We start from the raw sequence: 20,547 nt of genomic DNA on the forward strand, positions 1-20,547 counted from the left end.
GAGTTCATCTCCTCATCTCGTAAGACCAGCATCTTCACGTATCTCTTGTTTAGACTGTAGTGAGTAAATGTTTTTCCAAGTCTTCCAAGCTCCTGATGAGAACAACCTTGGACTGCTCAGGGGAGCCGCAGAGTTTAGCATAAATTTTACAGTCTTTTACCCAGGTTCCTTGAATTTTCCCCAGCTTTTTCAAGTAACGTGCTCTTCTGGCGATATCGGCATTCCTTTTCGTGAGGTTGTCATTCATGAAAACGTTGGTTCCCTTCAGATTTCTTCCTTGCTTCAATAAAGCGGCTTTGTGTTTCCGATTGACAAACTTTAAGAGGATTGCTCACCGTTACTGGCGGTCACTGCGTGCACTTATGACCGGGGTTTGATTTTCAATCCGGTGATTATCACGTCGTTAGATCTGGAGATCTGCTCTTGGTCATCCATTCGTTTTTCAATTATATCTGTCCTTTTAAAGCACTGCTCTTATGGATACAATGATTTATAAGCTGTTGAGCACCTTTTTTATTCCTGTGAGAGATCTGAATGCAAAGAGGGGATTGCATTTTCGTTTTCACATCAACCACGCAAAAAGTGTAGCATAATTCAATTCCAGGAGGGAGGCGGGGCGAGGACGTCAGTGCTCACATGTGGACGGCTACTAAGAGACACCGACATGTCTAGAACCAGTGCGGCAAGGCTCGCAGCTTTGTGTTAGCGACAGGGGAGGGTACTGCTGTGCGCTCCTGATTGTTTGTAATTTTTCAGGACTGAGTAGCAGCATTTCCGCATTCGGCGGTTTGAAGCTGCGGGCCGTGGTGCGTCTGTTCGAAGCTTCCTCCAGACTAGCTTCATCTTTGGACGGAGTGAACACCATATCAAAGTACCCTCCCCGGCTCGCTAGTCCGAAGCCGCAGCCGGTCAGAAGGCGGAAATGCTATTCAATCAAATTTTCTATTTGATTTTGAGTCAAAAATCCAGCTTCATTTTGAAAATGAAAAAGTATTTTTGGTATTTAGTTTGATTTTTTATCTGCTACAGAAATGCTTCCATAATGAAGGACACCAGTGTGAGAGGTGTGAGAGAGTGAAAAGTGCTTCACCCCTTCCAAAGTTAAGTGTGCCAGCTATACTCCAAGATTTTATCAGTTTCCTGTAGATCAGTCGCCAGTGGATTTTATTTGGGTTTTATAGAAATTTACTTTTATCTTTTTTGCATGACTGCGTGTACTTTCAATCTATTTGTGAGTTTGTCTTTTTTTTCATTGCATGCATACTGGTGCTTTGGAGTGCAGGCCAGGACGTCACATGGACAACCATCATCCATTCACCTTTCTTGTAAGTATATATGTTCTTTATCATTCTAACTGCTGTTTTTAAGACAGTTTTCTATGTTCTGTTAGTCTTAATTAAAGTTGTTTGTGTTGGGATTTGTGTGCCATTTCATAGAACTGATCACTTCACCAGAAAGGAAAAGAGTGTCTGGAATGTGAGTTGATTTATTCATGAAAGACAGAACTTCCTGTGACTACAGAAGACATTTAAAGAGTATATTGACAACTACCTTAGGACCTACAGTTATTTTACTCACCATGTAACAAGGGCAACCTGATTCTATATAAAAGTGCAAGGAAGGGGCAGAAACCCTTGGGAGAGCAGTTTGGAGCAGAAGGGCTGTCTGTATAGCTCTCCTAGCAATAAATCGTATCTGGCTCTTGTTTTCTTTTTTAATACTGTCTTGTGTTTTTAGAATTAAACTTGACAATATTCCTGATGCGTTGTCTTCAAATGTGTTGTCTTACGTCATCATTGTTTATTTTCTTGGTTTTAGATCATTTTATTTAAACATTTCAATAACAAAGGCTTCTGCTGATGGAGCAACTGGTATACTCCCCAGCGGATCCTTAAAGTTTTGTAGTTCTGGGCCTTAACCTCACCACTCTGGCACTGATGACACAGCTTTATTTAAGATAAAAACATGGTACCTATTATTTTTATTATTATTATTATTATCATCATCACTATTAATAAAAGCATTTCTTTTTCAAGAGCATCTAGCCTTACTCGAAATCTCAAGTGTGAAGTCTTGCCTATACATACCTGCACTCAAAGTAATATTGAAAACATACCCGTGAAAAGTGACATGAAATATCTGTCTGATAACAAAACATGGTAACGAAAGAGAGTGTAAATATTACTCCCAGACTAAAAACACTCCAGAAAACATTTAATGAGTGGTTGGGACGTGACTTATCAATATTTTTGGCGCATTTTATTATCTAAAACAGAAGGTTTTTTAAGATTTGCGTATCCCTGCCACTTATACATCCCCAAAAACTATCAAGTTGTCTAATTCTATTATCTTTAAGTTTATTTTCAAAAATAAAACACACTTTTTAGGAAAAATCAAAAGTGGTCAGAGATGATGAAGATGGCTATAAAGGCTTTAGACATGGAATCAAATATTGTAGTATCTAAAAATAACTGGTTAAAAGTGTATGTATCTCTCAGCCTCAATCTATGTGGTATCATATCCCAAACAAACATTTTGAGAGGGTCCGGGGACTAGAGTTTTTGTTGAAATGTGATTACAATCTGTCAAAAATACCATTGAAACTGTCAAACTTTTACAAGCAAGCATTCAAATTTGGGAAGATGCTTTTTACCCAAAACTTCTCCCCCAAATACTGTTTTATGGAACAACAGATTCATAATAAAATAGTCTGTAAAGCAATTCCCAAACCTTTAGTTAATCTTTTTAAAAATATCTTACATTACAATGCAATCAAACCACACTTCCCAGAGTTGACCATTGACAACATCCCCATAAAAGATGAAAAATTGCAACAATAAATTAGTAACTCTAACCTGTAACCCTTGTGCTATCCTCGGCACTTTAACGTTGGGAGTTGGGTCATCTAGACCCACTAGACAGTGCGCTGAACCTTTTTTCTTCAATGATTTGTGATCTTCACTGGTGTCCATGGATTACATGAAATATTTCCACCTTTATCCACCTTTGTCATGGTAGGAATAACACTGTCAATGTCAGGGTGGGGTCATCTAAGATAGCACAAGGGTTAAACAAAACATTTTCTGCATCTTTAGTACAAATAATAGATCCTTTCTTTATACACTAAATACCCACTTGCACCCAAACGGGAAATGCATTTTAAAATACCCTCTTGGAGATTTTTTACATACAAGATTTAAATTTCATTCCGAACCATGCATTATATGTTCATCTGAAACTGAACATCTCTTTTATAGTTGCAACCAGATAAAAATATATGGTTGTTTGTCACTCAAAGTTTTTAATATTCCCTCTTTTTCTTTACCTGACATTCTCTTCTTTATGGAAATTCTGGAACCGGAAGTTTCTGATGTAATCAATCTCGTCATTATTTTGTGCAAACACTTCATTCATTTATGTAAACACATTCCCTTTGTTTATTTATTTTAGATTTATTTTTCTGATTAAGTGTCTTAAACGCATTTCAAATAAATACAAGAAAACTTGAGTAATTTTTCAAAATATATTAAAACGTTGTTATTTTGAATTGTTGCCTTGTCTTCTTGCCTTGTCTTTACCTATTTTGTTTGTAAATGAATACAGGATTTTTTTCCCCAGCTTTATTGAACATAATAATAAAGTACAAAACACAACACCAAGGAATCAAATAGAACATCAGCCGCAATAACTAATGTCATCATTCCAAACTTATTCAATTACAGAAAGTAATAAACGGACGTGACGTAATATTCGCGCATGCGTCGATAGATGGAGTGGCCATTTCAAATCGGGTAGCGACTTGAGTGTTCAGAAGAGGTTGGCGGTGTTTTTTCGTCTTCGTTTTGGTGAATGTCGGAGCCGTTGTGTCAAGAATGTCTTCCGTTCCGCCTCCAGAAGACGTTATCAACAACATGGTCACTGATGCTGCTGAAAAAATCATCCAAAACCTCGAAGAAAGCTGCGTTCAGTGTGAGGAGGAGCTCCATCGTCAGAGCAGACTGCTGGAAATCATCGCGGATCCACAGACGAGACTTCAAACTCTCCGTAAGTTCATTTCTACCGCAGGAACGCAGAATAAATAACCGTCAGGTTTGCAGATGATTCAAAACCATGTTCGCGTGAGTTTTCAGTGAGCTAAGCTATTTTTAAATCATGCCAACAGCAAAGTTATAAACATCAAATAAAACAGTTATTTCTTTAATAATTAAAGCGTTTATCATCCAGTAGTTACAGGCTGTGGTTTGATCTCGTCTTCTTTAACTGCTTTAGTTGCTGTTTTCTTTTCCTTTAATGCAGAAACAAACCTATTGTTTGTTGTTGGTTCATCATCATGCTGTTCTTTTTTTTCTTCAAAACTTTATTGAAGATGTATAGGATACAAAATCAAGTCAGTTTTTAAGTACACAGATTAAAAAAGAGTAACAAAATGTGCCAGGGGAACATAAAGAGCAAAGGAGAAAAAAAGTTATAAACAAGAGCAGTAAAAGCAGTATGTTGCTATTCTGTACATTTAAAAAATTCCAGGGTGTCAAAGGTTCTTAAAGCTTTGGGGTTGGAAGAATATTTTATTGTTCTGATATATTGGCTTAACTCAATCATAAAAAGTTTGAATGAGGGTTCTTTTTTTTCAGAAAATTTGCATTTATGAATATGGAATTTGGCTAGTATTAATAAAAGGTTAATTAAATAGTGTTCCCCTATTAGTGAATTATTAACATTATAAAAACCAAATAATATATCCTTGTATACCAAATCAATTTTTTTTTATAAAAAAAAAGAGGTAAAGTCTTTCCAAAAAGTTGCTGTTAGGGGGCATTTCCAGAATAGATGCATAATTGTTTCAGTGTCTATTTACAGAAGGAGCAGTTTTTATCAATGTCTATGTGTAGTGAGGATTTGGCTGGGTAGCATCTGTGAAGAAGTTTAAAGTAAACATCCCGGGGTTTATTTGAAATAAAATATTTGGAGGACAAAGTCCCAAATTTCTTCCATTCAATATCTGGGGCAAATTTTCTCCAATTGTTACCTCATGCTGTTCTTAGATTCATATTATAGCTTCCTGTGAGTCCCTTAGTGGGCGGAGACTTCTGATCTATTTTTATTCACAAAAAAGACAGTTTTGTAAATTTAAAACTGTCATTTTTGTCTGAATAGTAGATGGAGAAATAAAAGAAAAAGCTTTTTAAAGGGCCGATACCGTGGAAAATGGTTTTTTTGAGCTTTTAAGTGTATCATAATGTTTAATTTTGATCCATTCATGCTTTTCTGAGTATTCCTCTAAATCCAATCCAATCCACTTTATTTATATAGCACATTTCTCAAACAGGCAGATTCCAAAGTGCTGTACAGTGACAAAAACCAGACAAAAGATTGCCAAACAAATTAAAAACAAATTACACCAGTAAAATGGATAAAAATAAAAACAAGGTAAAAACAAGATAAAAACAGATAAATATAGATAAAAAAAATAATACAGATAAAAACACAGATAAATATGGATAAAAATACAGTAAAAACACAGAGGACCACACAACTCATGCGGTGTTAAAAGCTAGAGAGCGTTTTAAGACGTGATTTAAAACACTCCACAGAGGGCGCTGTTCTGACATGCAGAGCGTTCTACAGCTTAGGGCAGACAACATAGAACGCTCTGTCTCCCCTAGTTTTGAGCCTCATCATGGGCTCCACAAGCTGGAGCTGGCCCTCTGACCTCAGAGCATGAGCTGGTTTATAAATCTGAATGAGGTCAGAGATGTATTTTGGAGCCAGTCCATGTAGAGCTTTAAAAACAAACAATACAATTTTAAAATTAATCCTAAAATTAACAGGGAGCCAGTGCAAAGACGCAAGAATAGGTGTGATGTGTTCATATTTTTTGGTTCCTGTTAAAAGTCGTGCAGCAGAGTTCTGGACTAACTGCAGTCGGGAAAGTGCCTTATGAGAAACCCCAATGTAAAGTGCATTGCAGTAGTCCAGTCGTGAAGAGATAAAAGCGTGCATGACCTGCTCAAAAATATTAAAAGATAAAAAGGGTTAACTTTAGATAAAAGCCGCAAATGATAAAAACTTGATTTTAAAACGCCATTTATCTGTTAATCAAATTTAAAATCACTGTCCGTGATGACGCCAAGGTTGGTGACTGTGGGCCTCACATGATGATGAATGGGCTCCAAGTCAAGATTGGCTTCGGGTCCAAATATTATGACCTGTGTTTTCTCCTCATTAAGTTTTAAAAAGTTCTGGGCCAACCAATCTTTGACGTCCCCCAGACAGTTAAGTAAGGGCGTCAGGGGGCTGCTCCATTATTTTTAACAATGAGCATGTACAGTTGGCAGTCATCTGCATAAAAATGATATGACAAGCCATGTTTCTTAAAAATTTCAGCTAAAGGAAGCAGGTATAAAGAAAAGAGTACAGGTCCTAAAATTAAACCCTGGAGAAAGTAATGGAGTAGAGGAAGAAGTGGAGTCCCCCAGCCTTACCTTAAAGGACCGCCCTGACAGGTAAGATTTAAACCAGTTCAGGGCAGTTCCTCTATCACCCACACAATATTCAAGGTGGTTTAAAAGAGTTGTGTGATCCACTGTGTCAAAAGCAGCAGTCAAGTCTAAAAGTACTAAAATAGCAGAACTACCAGAGTCGGTGATTAAATAAAGATCATTAAAAACTTTCAAAAGAGCAGACTCTGTGCTATGAAATGCCTTGTAGCCTGACTAAAAGTGTCTAAAATCCCACTATCATCCAAAAAAGGTTGTAGCTGTGCCATTACACACTTTTCCAAGATTTTAGACACCAATGGCAGCTTTGAAATTGGTCGATAGTTGGCCAAGCATGTTGGATCCAGACCCGGCTTTTTAAGTAAAGGTTCAACAACAGCTTTTTTGCAGAAGGTTGGGACAAGACCTGATGACATGCTATTGATGATCTCTGTGACTTAAGTGCTAAGAGTGGCCCAAACCTGTTTAAAAAAGCGAAGTGGCACTGGATCACTTCTCTCCCACTCTCCCACTGGATCCAAGGGAGAAGATGTTGCTTATAACTTATTAACAATCCCAGTCAATTCAGACACCGACACCGACTTAAATCGGGTAATACCAACAGAGTCCTGCACCAGAGCAGATTTTAAGAAGGAAATGCATGGGGACACATTTGCCCTAATAGCAGCTACCTTGTTGTTAAAAAAAAATAAAAAACATTCACACGTTTCATTTGTCATCTGTAGAGTGGAAGATGGATTGGGGTTAAAAACAGAACCAATAGTTTTAAAAAGAATGTGGGGTTTATTTACATTTTCTAAAACCAAGCCAGATAAATACTTTGTTTTTTCGGCCTTAACGGTATCTTGGTATTTCCTCAAACTGTCTTTAAGAATATCATGCGAGACCTGCAGGTGATCCTGTTTCCATTTACGCTCTGCTCTTCGGCACAGACCCCGAGCGCCCCGCGTAATTTCATTGAGCCATGGCTCCTGCTTCAGTTTCTGGCAAGTGGCTTTTAATGGAGCAACGGAGTCTAAGACTTTGCTGCAGGTTGAAATAAAAGAATTCATCAACTCTTCTGTGCCTCTGACTGCATGAGGACAATCGTGAGACAGCATTGATGCATTGAAGAGAGGAGGGAAAGTAGAAGCGGTCTCAGTCCTAATGGAGCGACTCAGACGAACGGGACCCGAGACTTTCACATTATGGTTCTTATTAAAAGCAAACATAACAGGGCTGTGGTCTGATAATACATTGGCACCCATCGAGACATTATCCACCGGACAACCATATGATAGCACAAGGTCCAAAGTATGTACACGTATGTGAGTGGGAGCAGTGACATGCTGTGTTAAATTAAAAGCCTCGACTAAGTTTTGAAAGTCTTTCACCATTGGCTTCAAAGGGCAACAAACATGTACATTCAGGTCCCCAACAACCAACAGTTTGTTATATTGAGTCAGCAATGGGCCAAGAAGTTTGAAAATTCTTCAATAAAGTTCATGTTGGGCTTAGGTGGCCTGTACACGACAGCGCATAATATTGGGTCTGCCTGCCGTAGCTCAAAGCAGCTCAGTTCAAATGAGGAGAAAGATGCAGGGGATAAAATCTTGAAATCAAAAACCTATGGAAGCATGTGTCTCATATTATAAAATAAAAGTTAATACTGGAAATGCTTTTTTCTTTTTACAATAAAGCTGGGTGCGTTGACTCAAAAATAAAATGAAAAAATCAATCCGGCAAATGGGTTTTTCTTTTTCTTCCTCAACACCGCTCATTCTGTCACTTAATAAAAATGACATAGAAAATGGTTTTTGACATTTCATTTTCATAAAGTTCTCTGGTAAATGTGTAGCAAAATTCAATTAGAAATATCTAATGTGACAGTTAAAATGGATTAACAGAAATGCTTAATTTTTATTTTCACAATGTAACTTTTTAATTTTCTTATTTAATTCCACTTTTTCTGTGACAAAATGCAAAGAGGGGATAGCATTTTCGTTTTCTCACTCACTGCACAAAAGCTTTTGGATAAATATCAAACGCAAGACAAATGTAACCACCATTTCTCGGATGAATAATAAATCATATATCTCTAAGGTCTAGGTCTCCATCTTCTTCAAGGTATATGTGGGTATATAAGCAGCAGGAGTTGCGGTCAAGAGAGGCTCAAAGCGCTTACAATGTGTCCATTCACTCTTCATTCATACTCGGTGATGGTAGAGGCGTTGCTGCCAATTCGCGCCTACGGCTCCTCTGACCATCACCAGGATCAATCATTCATGCACATTCATGCGGTAGGTAGTGGCGTCTTGCCCAAACCCTCGCCATTGCTGGGCATTCCCCTCCGGGAATCGAACCCCGGTTTCCTCTTACCTTACCAACCGAGCTACCCAGCAGCTCGGGTACCCGTTGGGGGCGATGTTCATGGGGTGTGTTTATCTCTTGGGGGCGGTAACCCTTCTGGTGGATCTAATTGGCCAAAATTTGCATGTCAAATGCAGCGAGGCAGCAGGGCGGGACTTTTTTTAGATGCTTTAATAGAAAAGAGGCGGCGGCTGTAATGTGGATTCAAACGGTAACAAGTGCAGTTTAAATCCATATTATTTCCCGTAACACACTCCTCTACTTACAATACAGCAGCACTGGATTTTTTTCTGTTTTTAACATTAAAACATACCGGTAAAACATGCATGCTAGTGAGTTTTTTTTAAAAGGCAGCGGGAGCAAAACTGAGTTTATATATATTTTTTTCAGTCATCAATCAGCATCCAAAAATCCATCAAAGTCCTCGTCTTCTGTATTTGAAATGAACAGGCCAGGTTCCCTTTCATCTTTGTGTCTCTTTGCATTTCCAGGGTTTCCAAAACGAAGTTGTTCCGCATTATGCACATATCTGCACCGTTGTACTGGGGGGGGGGGGGGGTCTTATTTCACGTCCTCACCTCTCTCCCACTGTTCTCATGCTGTTCTCTCCTAGGTCCTCTTTACCAAAGTCACACAACAACACATTAGGGCCGCTCTATACATTTTGGAGAAAATTTAATACTTTTGAGTGCCCCTTATGGTCGTGAAAGTGTGGTGTATATAGAAAATATGATCAAAGGCAGAGATCATCATGCAGCTCAAGAGCCGCCTGTCAGCCCCCCCCTGCTCTAAAAAATGAAAGTTCCGCCCTGCTGCCTTGCCGGATTTGACATGCAAATTTCGACCAATCGGATCAACCAGAAATGCGGGTCGGGGACTAAAATGACCATCATTACGTTCGGGTCGGGTTGGGCCGGGCTTCTCTCTCACTGACTTTTCTAATAAATATACGTTTTGTTAGCAGCTTAGCTTGTCCCCCCTTTGTTGCTGTGTTTCTTTGGTGTGACTGCGGTCATCAGGGAGGTGACGCAGCGACGGAAAGAGCCGTTGCCTTGGGGCGCTCAGGGATGACGCAGGCGCACGAGAGGAGAAATGAGCGGGAGAGGGAAAAAGGAGGGGCTGTTCTGCTGCATGTGTCCGTTTGATTGAGAAGGTGATTGGAGACATTGTGCTGTAACAGAAAAGAAAATAAACGGCTACAGGCCTGTTCCGGAGCAACGGTGTCCCGCTGAATTTGTTACCGTTTAAGTCCCGACCGGACTGGAGATCATAAGAGCGGTTTCCGACTACGGTCCGAAGCCTGACGCTGAAGGCAACAGTTTATAAAAATGTAGACTAAAACAATGTGTGGATACTAGACTAAGGAATACTTTTTATAAAAAAATAATTTGGTTAAAAAAGAGATGGAGCTGTAAGGTTATTGCTATATAACTACTACTAAACAGGAAGCGCAGCTGCAGTATTTCTCCGCGTAATTAAGCGAGTGCACATCAAGATCTCTCTTTCACTCTCTTTGTCTGGCCTCTTATTCTGGGTTCCAGCGTTATTTTGTTGTGCAAATGCATTTATCATGATCATAAAAATATGTAGATTATTTTAACCTTAACAAATCTTGCGTTTTTTCTGCCAAAAATACCATGGGATGAATTGAAATTTCGGGTTTGCTTCGAGCTCGGGCCTGCAAATCAAGATAATTGGTCGGGTTCGGGCTGGGTTGGGCTTTAATGCCCGCGGGCCTGGGTCGGGTCGGGCTGGATTTTTTTAGGCCCAATCTTACTTCGAACTCAGTTCCTGTATACACTCGCTCAGTTGTCTTTGCGCTCGTTCAATTTATGGCAGCGATGAAACGCCATAGTGCTAGGGGATTGTGTCAGACAGAGTCGCGGTTGGGATCATTGTCAGTAAAACGTAAAAAGGGACAAAAAAACAAGAAAAGTTTACAAACCATAAGAAAACTAACATACACTACTGCTCAAAAGTTTTGTACCACTTAGAAATGGTTATATATTTGAATGAAATGCAAAACCATTTTTCAATAAAGATACCATGTTATGTATTTTCCGAGCGTTCGCATCTTCGCGATAATATAGGTGACTGGCAAATACTGATGTCATTGAGTGGTAGTTATGTATGAATTTCAACACACAATTTTAGAAATGTTCATATTTTTAAAAGAAAAGCAAAAAGCATTTATTTGAAGATAACTTTAGAGGGTTTCAAACTCAATTTACCTGGGGGCCACTGAAGGCAGGGTCTAGCTGAGAGAGGGCTGCAAATTCAACGCACACACACACGCAACTTGTGAGTGTCTGAGAGCCAATAAATTTGTATGGAACATGTACTGTACTATTAACTATACACTATTATTAACTGTTTCTGTACAACATATTCTTATAAAACTCTCCTTCAAATAAAATACGTCAATAAAAAATCAATAGGTAAATAAATCAGTAATACATTTCTGTTTATTCAGTCTTCTATATCTGTTTTCCTATTTAAATTTCCTCATTAACACAGTTCAGTTAACACTGTTGAATTATAGCTGTTAAACCCAAAAGAAGTCTCCAATTCTACAATTATGTAACCTCCATCAATGGGTTCTTCTGAACACGGCTTCTCTTGCCTTCTTCTTACTACTGGACACTTGGCAGCACTTCCTCCCAAATAGCTGAGACCCTCAGTGTGGCTTAAAGATGATTGTCAGTAAATCTGGACTGTACTTGGACTTATTGAAATTTAAGGAGGAGAAGTCAGAGTATGTGCTCCCAATTTTGAGTCTGTGTTGAATGAATTTTTTTTTTTAAGTTTACTCTTTAAACCATAAATCAGAATCTTTTATTATCATTCTGCAGTGCACAATAGGCCTGAAACAATTCCTAGAGTTACTCGAGTTACTCGATTACAAAAACTCCTCGAGGCAAAAACTCTGCCTCGAAGTCTCGTTAAGTTCCTATGACGCGCACTATACACGCGGCGCAGGGATTTGATTGTGTCACACGGACCGTTTATTCACACGGACCTTTTGAATTTAGTTGGCGCGATGGCGGAGAATAGATCTATAAATAAACGGTAGAAATTGTCTAAAGTGTGGGATCATTACACACTTAATAAAGAAGAGAACAAGGTGCAGTCTCACTACTGCAAAATAGAGCTGGCATACACGAAAGTCTTTGATCCAGAGGCACAGGGGGGCAGGCAGACCCAGGTTGTGGAGCTTCAGTGTCAGCTTGTCCGGCATCACCGTGTTGAAGGCTGAACTGAAGTCCACAAATAACATCCTGACATAGGTGTCAGGATGCTCCAGGTGGGACAGGGTGGCATGCAGGGCTAATGAGACTGCGTCCTCTGTCGATCGGTTCTCCCTGTAAGCGAACTGGTGACTGTCCAGAGTAGCAGGGATGATGTCCTTGATGTGGTTCAGGATGATCCTCTCAAAGCACTTCATGATCACTGGTGTCAGAGCGACCGTCCAGTAATCATTGAGGCATGAGACAGATGATTTTTTTGGCACCGGCACGATGATGGAGGACTTGAGGCACACAGGAACTGAGGTGAGCTCCAGGGACGAATTGAAGATGTCCAGATCAGTAAAGGAGAAACAAAATTCAGTAACCATTTTTGGATTTTCTTTCTTATGCCTTTTTGCACATGTAAACGCTGGTCACAACTTATTGTAGTGCAGCCGCTCATCCATATTCCTATATTTTATATTTTTAAACGGAATTCAAACCGTGGTTCCTAAAAGAACGGGTGCTGTTCATTGGAGATCAGAACAATCGTTACCGATACCGGAGATCAGAGAGAGGCTCAGAAACAGATGGGAATTTATGCTGGCGACACCAAATTTGTGCAGTCAAGATGCACTATTAGTGTGTTTGAGATCACCCAGGTGGACGAAACGCTGCGCAGATCACCTGGTGTGTGACGTATGTTTTTGTTTTTGCTCCAACATTACCTGTCAATCATCACAAAATTATCACCAGAAAGGGGCGGGACCATATTAGAGAGGCATATTACAACTAAATTGAATGTTAAGGACAACTCCAGCTTCCTGTTCTCCTTTAGTCTCGCTGCAGCTTCGACTTCATCATCATCCCCCCAGCCTAGTCTCGCTAACGATACAGGCGAGGCGCTGGTTCATGTCAATAGTTGCATTTTCCACACGTATTTTTAGTGTGTCTAAGACTACATGTTGTCGCTCGCACATGTTTAATGTTAAAGCCCCGTTAACTGTCACGCATGCAAGTGATGGACATTTATTCTCCTCAGCTGGCCAATCTCCCGCGCACCTAACCCTAACCATAACGTTAACTCTCCTCCGGGTCTGTGCGGCCCAGAGAAAAGTTCAGCACTGACTGCATGTATTTAGAAAATTAAGAGTGAAAAAATATGTTCTAAAAAGGAAAGTAAGAAACTCCTTTATGTGGTCCGGGGAGGGGGCTGTCAGGTGTCCTGCCTTAAATGTTCCCCTGCTTTCAAGCCCGGTCAATGTCACGCCCCAAAGAGTCATATACTCCACTGTGATTGGTTGGTTTGTCAGCTCCGCGCACAGCACTGAAAAAGTGTCATTCATACAAACTGGCGGGACGCATTAACATTAAACTTTCATATTAAGGCGGGGGCTGCAAAATATCATCTTGGGGGCCGCAAGTTTGAGACCCCTGCTCTATACATTATGAATGTGTTAAATGATTACAAAAAAGACTTCTATTAGCAAATGTAATGTTTTTGGTGCATTATCTACATAGGTGACTAGAGGCCCATTTTCAGCAACTATCACTCTAGTGTTCTATTGGTAAAGAAGGCAAACTGATGATATTTAACAGATCTTTATCCATGATTAGAAAACCTTTACGCAATCATTATAGCACAGCTGAAAACAGTTTGGATGGTTCAGGAAACAGTAAAACCAACCTTGCCTTTAGTAAATTAAGGATCTGTTGCATCAAATTTGTAGAATCAATTAATTGATCAGTGTGGCCAGGAAGAGAGAACTTTCGTGTGAAACTTGACATTCTAATTTTTTTCTTAGAAATGAAAGTTATTCCATCTGAAAAATTTCATGATTCGATCAGAACTTCAAGCACAACAACTGTATTTCACGTACAAGTCGCTTTTGATGTCCCAACCCAACTATATATTTTTTTATTTGGATTATGGAGTTTTTAGCCAAAATGAAAAAGCCTATTAGGGCCGTGTATTGTTACTTGAGTAGTGATTTGATTCACAAATGAAGCTCAACAATTAACAGGTAAAACCACAATTCTTAGTTTTTAATACAATATGTTTTTACAGTTGCACCTGTAGGTCTTTTTACTGGATGTATTAAATTAAACATATATGTATTAAGTCACCATCATTTATACCTTTTATCTAGAACAGAATATCAGAATCAACAAAACTGGATTAAAAAAAAGACTTACAATGAAACGTTGCTTTGAATATCATTGCAAAGCCGGTATGAAAAGCCGCCTTTCTCTTTTGAGCATTATGATGCGCATGGCTGCTTTTCTCTGCTTCAGAATCCGCTGGTATTACTTTACTTGCATCAGTGGTTTAGAAATTATCAGAATCAAAAAGAATGTAAAGCTGCAGTGTTAAAACAAATGATGTTTTTCTGAATTTCTGTCAGTAAACAGAACTTAAGTCTTTTTTTTTTAACTCTGGAAAAAAAAACTTAATATTAACAAGACAATGATCCAAAACAAAGCAAAACTTACAATGGAATGGTTCACAAATAAACATATCCAGGTGTTAGAATGGCATTTTATTTTAAAGATTTGTTTTCTTGCAGTGACAGTAGCGCTACGCATTCAGCTTAACATATGTATAGTTTACACCGGTAAACTTAAAATCTAACAGTATTCTCCTTTTCAGAGCAAACAACGAATAGTTAGAAAGGCGGGCCTTAGACTCACCGCTTATGGTTTCAAACCCGCAACAAACTAACAGCTGCTTCTTAAAACTTAATAATTAATAACTAATGATATTCTTCATCCATAAAATTAATATAATTTATTGGGTTTACTGGATTTAAAGATAAATAAACAGAAAGGAGTCTGTATCAAAGTGAATTTGTTTGCATCATCTCCATCACTTAACTTAACTGAACTCTGGGTGTTTGACAGACAGAAAAGTCTATTCAAGGTTGTGGAAAATGTACAAAAGATCAAAGGAAACATCACGCTCATAAAGAATACAAATAATTAAATAAATATCCTGTCTGGAACATTCTCATGTATAAAGTAAAATGTTTTGTTAAAAAAACAATATTGTTGCAAAATGAGGAAATAAAACACTTTATGTTCTTAATTTGTTATTTATTTATTTATTTATTTATTTTTCGTCCTCATAAAGTATCGATAAGAGGATCGTTAAAATACTGAATCGATAAGCAGTATCGATAAGAATACTAGTACAGTTAAAACCTTAACGATACCCATCCCCAGTGGTCATTCTTTCTGCCATTGGAGAGCACCTATCTGCCCGGTCCCTGATGGAGGGCTACTCTGGCCCACAGGAGCATTTATTGGAAGCTTTATTCGATTGGAAGCTTGAGTGATGCACCCTGTCTGACCCAACCATTCTGTCACTGCACCCACTGCCAGGTCTGCAGTTTACACCGGAGGGGTCCGAGCCCACTCATGCAGCAGTGTCCTCCAGGAGCACGCGCTTCGAGATCGCTTCCCATGTGCAAGTAGTCACCATTCACTCAAGGATGGTTAAGCCAGTCGCGCTTTAGAAATGTCATGCTTCCCCCCCATGATACGGTTTACAGCAGAGTTCAAAACACATTTGTCGCTGCTTTCTGTTTTCATAATAAAACCCTTTATCTGTTCTAAGTATGTATTAATACAACAATAATTTGTTTAAAGAAAAACAAGAGAAAACTATCTTCTCACAAAGGTTTGTATACTTGCTGTGTAGTTTGAAGTTATTAGTACATAGACATAGTATTTATGAGTAAAGATACAGTAGAAGTTGTCAACTTTGAAGTTGAATAAAGTGACTTTGGTGCATAATCTAGGCCTTGACTAGTATATCCTTGTTCTCAATGTCCTCTACTGTCACCTCAAAAAGATTTGATGTACTCTTACTGTTTAGTTTTTAATTATTATTGCATAAACATTACATTTTACCGTGTTATGTTTAACATGTGCAGGCTAACATAAAATATAAAACTTTTGTCTTTTTTGTCAATGTTCTTTTTATTTCACAGGACGCTATAGAAGACTTTTGAAGGGAAAAAAATGCTGTTTGAATAAAAACTTTCAAATTCATAAAATGTTTTGTTTTGTAGCTTTGGACACATCACATCTTCTTTTAACCACTTTGTATAATCTAACATTTCACTTGTTCTTAGTGAAAAAAACAAGGATCACTCTGAACTTTCAGTCTCTGGGTTATTTGGGCAGATAAAGGTTTTGGTCTGTTGTTTCCATTTGATGCTGATGAGCATGCATTAATGAACAAAATCATATCATGCTACCTTTGTATTGTCCTAAAACGTACCTGAACAAGTGATTGTGAATCTTTGTCCCTGCAGTTCTCCCCCTTCTAAGGAAGCAAGAGAGGAACTCCAGTGTGAAGCTGGAGAACTCAGAACCTCCACAGATTAAAGGGCAACAGGAGGAGCTCTGCAGCAGCCAGGACGTCGAGCAGCTGGATCTGAATCAGGAGACAGATATCTTGATCCTAACTCCTACTTATGAGAAAAATGAAGATCTGAACTGTCAGCATCGCCTAACTCAGAGCTTAAATGTAACTGATGATCAGAATGGAGAAGGAAACCAGCATGGTAAAGAAAAGAAAAAGACTCAAATGAAAAAACTTTGCAGAACAAAAAAGGTAAAAGAGCATTGTTGTGTAGAATGTGAAAAAAGTTATACTACAGCTTACCAATTAAGACGTCACATGAGAATCCACACAGGAGAAAATCTTTTTTCGTGTAAAGAATGTGGTAGATGTTTTACACGTTCAGACAGTTTATCTGTTCACATGAAAATCCACACAGGAGAAAAGTATTTTTCCTGTAAAGAATGTGGTAGAAATTTCTCTCGAGTAGACAGCCTAATTAGTCACATGAGAATCCATACAGGAGAAAGGTCTTTTTTCTGTCAAGAGTGTGGTAAAAGTTTCACACGGATTGGGAAACTTGCTCTTCACATGAGAATCCACACAGGAGAAAAGCCTTTTTCCTGTAAAGAATGTAGTAGAAGTTTCTCTCGATCTGACAGCCTAACGGATCACATGAGAATCCATACAGGAGAAAGGTCTTTTTTCTGTAAAGAATGTGGTAAAAGTTTCACACGGATAGGGAAACTTTCTCTTCACATGAGAATCCATACAGGAGAAAAGCCTTTTTCCTGTAAAGAATGTGGTAGAAGTTTCTCTCGAGTAGACAGCCTAATTGGTCACATGAGAATACACACAGGAGAAAAGCCCTTTTCCTGTAAAGAATGTGGTAAATGTTTCACTCTTTCATGCAGCCTAACGGATCACATGAGAATCCACACAGGAGAAAAGCCCTTTCCCTGTAAAAAATGTGGTAGAAGTTTTAGACGTTCAAGCAAACTATCAGTTCACATGAGAATTCACACAGGAGAAAAGCCTTTTACCTGTGAAGTTTGTGGTAGAAGTTTTTCTCATGCAAAAAGTCTTACTAATCACATGAGAATCCACACAGGAGAAAAGCCTTTTTCCTGTGAAGAATGTGGTAGAAGTTTCTCTCAAGCAACCAGCCTAACTAATCACATGAGAATCCACACAGGAGAAAAGCCTTTTTCCTGTGAAGAATGTGGTAGAAGTTTTTCTCATGCAAACAGCCTAACTTATCACATGAGAATCCACACAGAAGTAAACCTTTCCCTGTTAGATTGATGTTGAAATTTCAGTAGATCATAATGTCCAATATGACATTAAAATTCAAAGGACATGATCAGTTTTTTCCCCAGAACTTGATTGTCCATAAAGAAAAGACGTGCAATAATAGCAGCAGGTTTTCATAGACAGTGTTCTGTTTCTGTTAATAACCAGTCTAGTTGAAATCATTTTGTAGTTCTTTCAAATTTTTATTGTTTTGAAATGCCCTAAATTTCAATTTTATCCTATTTACTGTATTGAAGAACTGGACGGCCCGAGTATGACGTCACCCTTAAAAAATGGTTTGTTTCTTGCTCCATCCAAAGTTAAGTTAGTCGCCATTTTTTCCAGTTATAGATGCTGCCATTTGGAGCAACAGGATGTTAGTAACCGCTGATTAGTCAGAGTAACACAGTTTTCGTTTCTGTGGAGGAGATTGATTTACAATGGTCTACAACCTACTAGGAAATATAAGTCACGGAGTACAAAAAAAAGCATGAAAAATTATAATACAAAAAAATCAGCAAATCAGAGAGAAACAGAAAGGTGAACTGCTTTACAGCGAGGAACCATTGTTCATTATATTCACTGTTTGAAAGGAAATTGACTTCATGAACCATGTTTATATAACAAAGCTTTTATTTGAATACTGCCAAAAGAGCAGATGTGTTTTATTTTGGAAGCTAGTTTTTTTGTACAAACATGCTCCTACCATGAAAAGTACAAAGATAAATGTATTTTACAAGATGTAATTTTATTATTAAAGACTTGAACACCAACAAACCCTACTTTATTTTAAATAATGTTTGTTAACAAGACTTTGGGGTTCTTCAAATAATTTTTACAAAATCAGATAACAATCCAAAACAGAAGAATCACAGTAGATCTTTTTTTAAACATTATTTTAATTTTCGTACATCCCAAGTTTCTTTTCCCTTCTTTTTTTCCCCAGGCACACGCTCATAGTGTGAGATCAGCCTTGGTCCATTAATCCAAACAAATCCCCCCCAAAGTACACTGGTATACCAGTAAAAAAAATATATTTCAGTCAGACAACTCTTGCAGTAAGGAATATTTATTTGACATTTTCCACATTCTTTAAGTTGGCATTCACATATTTTCGTTTGGCATAAGGCTCCGTTCAATTCCATGAGAAATTTCCATAACACTTTCGGGTAACAAAACCCCCCCTTTACGGAGCCCACAGGTGGAAGCCGGGGAGGAGGGTGGGGCGAAGAATGAGCGCTGAAGGTAAGAAAGAGAATGAACGACTGCGCACCTGGGCTTAAAAGGACGCTGAGCAGGTGAGTTAATTGACTGAACCGCCCTAGGGTATTTACCTGTAAAACACTGCAGCGAGTATCTGCCCGAAATACGATAAATCGTCATTTCAGTCAGACAACTCTTGCAGTAAGAAATATTTATTTGACATTTTCCACATTCTTTAAGTTGGCATTCACATATTTTCGTTTGGCATAAGGCTCCGTTCAATTCCATGACAAATTTCCATAACACTTTCGGGTAACAAAACCCCCAACACTAAAATCATCCAGAAGAAGAAAAATGTGAATGTATAATCAGCGTGTAATAAAATGGGGTGTGATTTCGGCAGCATTCCATTTTCATTTCATTTCCCAGTATGACTGCTATGTGTGACCCGGCACCATTGACCGTTTGGGCCGCCCCCGTTCGAGTACAGCGCCACGAAGGGAACATGCTATCTAGTGGATCTGCTATGTGTGACCCGGCACCATTGACCGTTTGGGCCGCCCCCGTTCGAGTACAGCGCCACGAAGGGAACATGCTAACTAGTGGATCTGCTATGTGTGACCCGGCACCATTGACCGTTGGGCCGCCCCCGTTCGAGTACAGCGCCACGAAGGGAACATGCCATCTAGTGGATTTGCTATGTGTGACCCGGCACCATTGACTGTTGGGCCGCCCCCGTTCGAGTACAGCGCCACGAAGGGAACATGCTATCTAGTGGATCTGCTATGTGTGACCCGGCACCATTGACCGTAGGGTCGTTCCTGTTCGTGGAACCACTAGAGGAACATACTATCTGAAAGAGAGAGGGAAAGAAATAAAAGGGGAGCCAACATAAATTAATCATACCTGATCTTAGAACGTAAGCTCACTTCCGCAAAACGCTGTGCAGAACTGTAATTTAAACCGCCAAACAACCCGTATGAGACACTAACTTAACATCCAATCCAAAGCTTCCGATGGCGTATTATGACATGCTTAACAGCCATTATTCAAACTTCTATTAAACTAAGAACAAGCTTGATGGCCATAAACTTCTTCCATTTTGGCAACTATATATACACACGCGCTTAAGTAACATCCATTATTTCGAAGCTCCCAACAACAGTACCACGAACGAGCTTAATAGCCATAATTTTCTCCATTTGGCATACCAATTATAAGCGCTCAAGGAACATCCATTTAATTGAGGTTCCATCCAAATATTAAGAACGAGTTCAACGCCCATAATTACTATGCTTCATTGGCATACTATAAACAAATGAACTTAAGAATCAGATTCGAGCTCTGCGCATACTATGATACAACTTAGAACATCCTAAATTTTGAGGCTTCCACCTCACTATAATTTTCTTTTAACATCTGTAATTGAATAATTTACATTCATTCTGCGGTTGACATTGATTAATTAATTCAGTCAGAGTGTCATTGGAATGCAGAGGAGGTCCACCGCTCCGTCACTTTCAGTGCAGCAATAGGTACGTCGAGCAGTCATCGTTGCAGCACCAGATCAAGGAATGCATGGGTGACATCATTTCCTGGAAACGGAGAAGCTGATCGGGGCGTAGGGGTT

At 38.9% G+C, this 20,547-nt stretch overlaps 1 protein-coding gene across 10 annotated transcripts in view; it reads left to right on the plus strand.

The window, feature by feature from the left end:
* Nucleotides 1-18,491, plus strand: part of LOC110017416 (uncharacterized) — a 154,675-nt gene extending 136,184 nt beyond the window's left edge. For 6 of the 10 annotated variants that reach the window (XM_078939552.1, XM_023950486.2, XM_078939555.1 and 3 more), the window contains 3 exons: nt 1,030-1,325; nt 3,895-4,044; nt 16,393-18,491. In XM_078939552.1, coding sequence (XP_078795678.1) covers nt 3,912-4,044; nt 16,393-17,726 — 1,467 coding nt within the window. In that variant the 5' untranslated portion in view covers nt 1,030-1,325; nt 3,895-3,911 and the 3' untranslated portion in view covers nt 17,727-18,491. Of the gene's footprint in view, nt 1-656; nt 909-1,029; nt 1,326-1,457; nt 1,477-3,735; nt 4,045-16,392 lie in introns of those variants that run through there. The other 4 variants (XM_078939558.1, XM_078939553.1, XM_023950487.2 and 1 more) reach the window with 4 other exon arrangements.
* The last annotated feature ends 2,056 nt before the right edge of the window (nt 18,492-20,547 follow it).

Source organism: Oryzias latipes, chromosome 21, assembly GCF_053564925.1.
Source record: "Oryzias latipes strain Hd-rR chromosome 21, Olatipes_Hd-rR_3.1".
Taxonomy (NCBI): Eukaryota; Metazoa; Chordata; class Actinopteri; order Beloniformes; family Adrianichthyidae; genus Oryzias; species Oryzias latipes.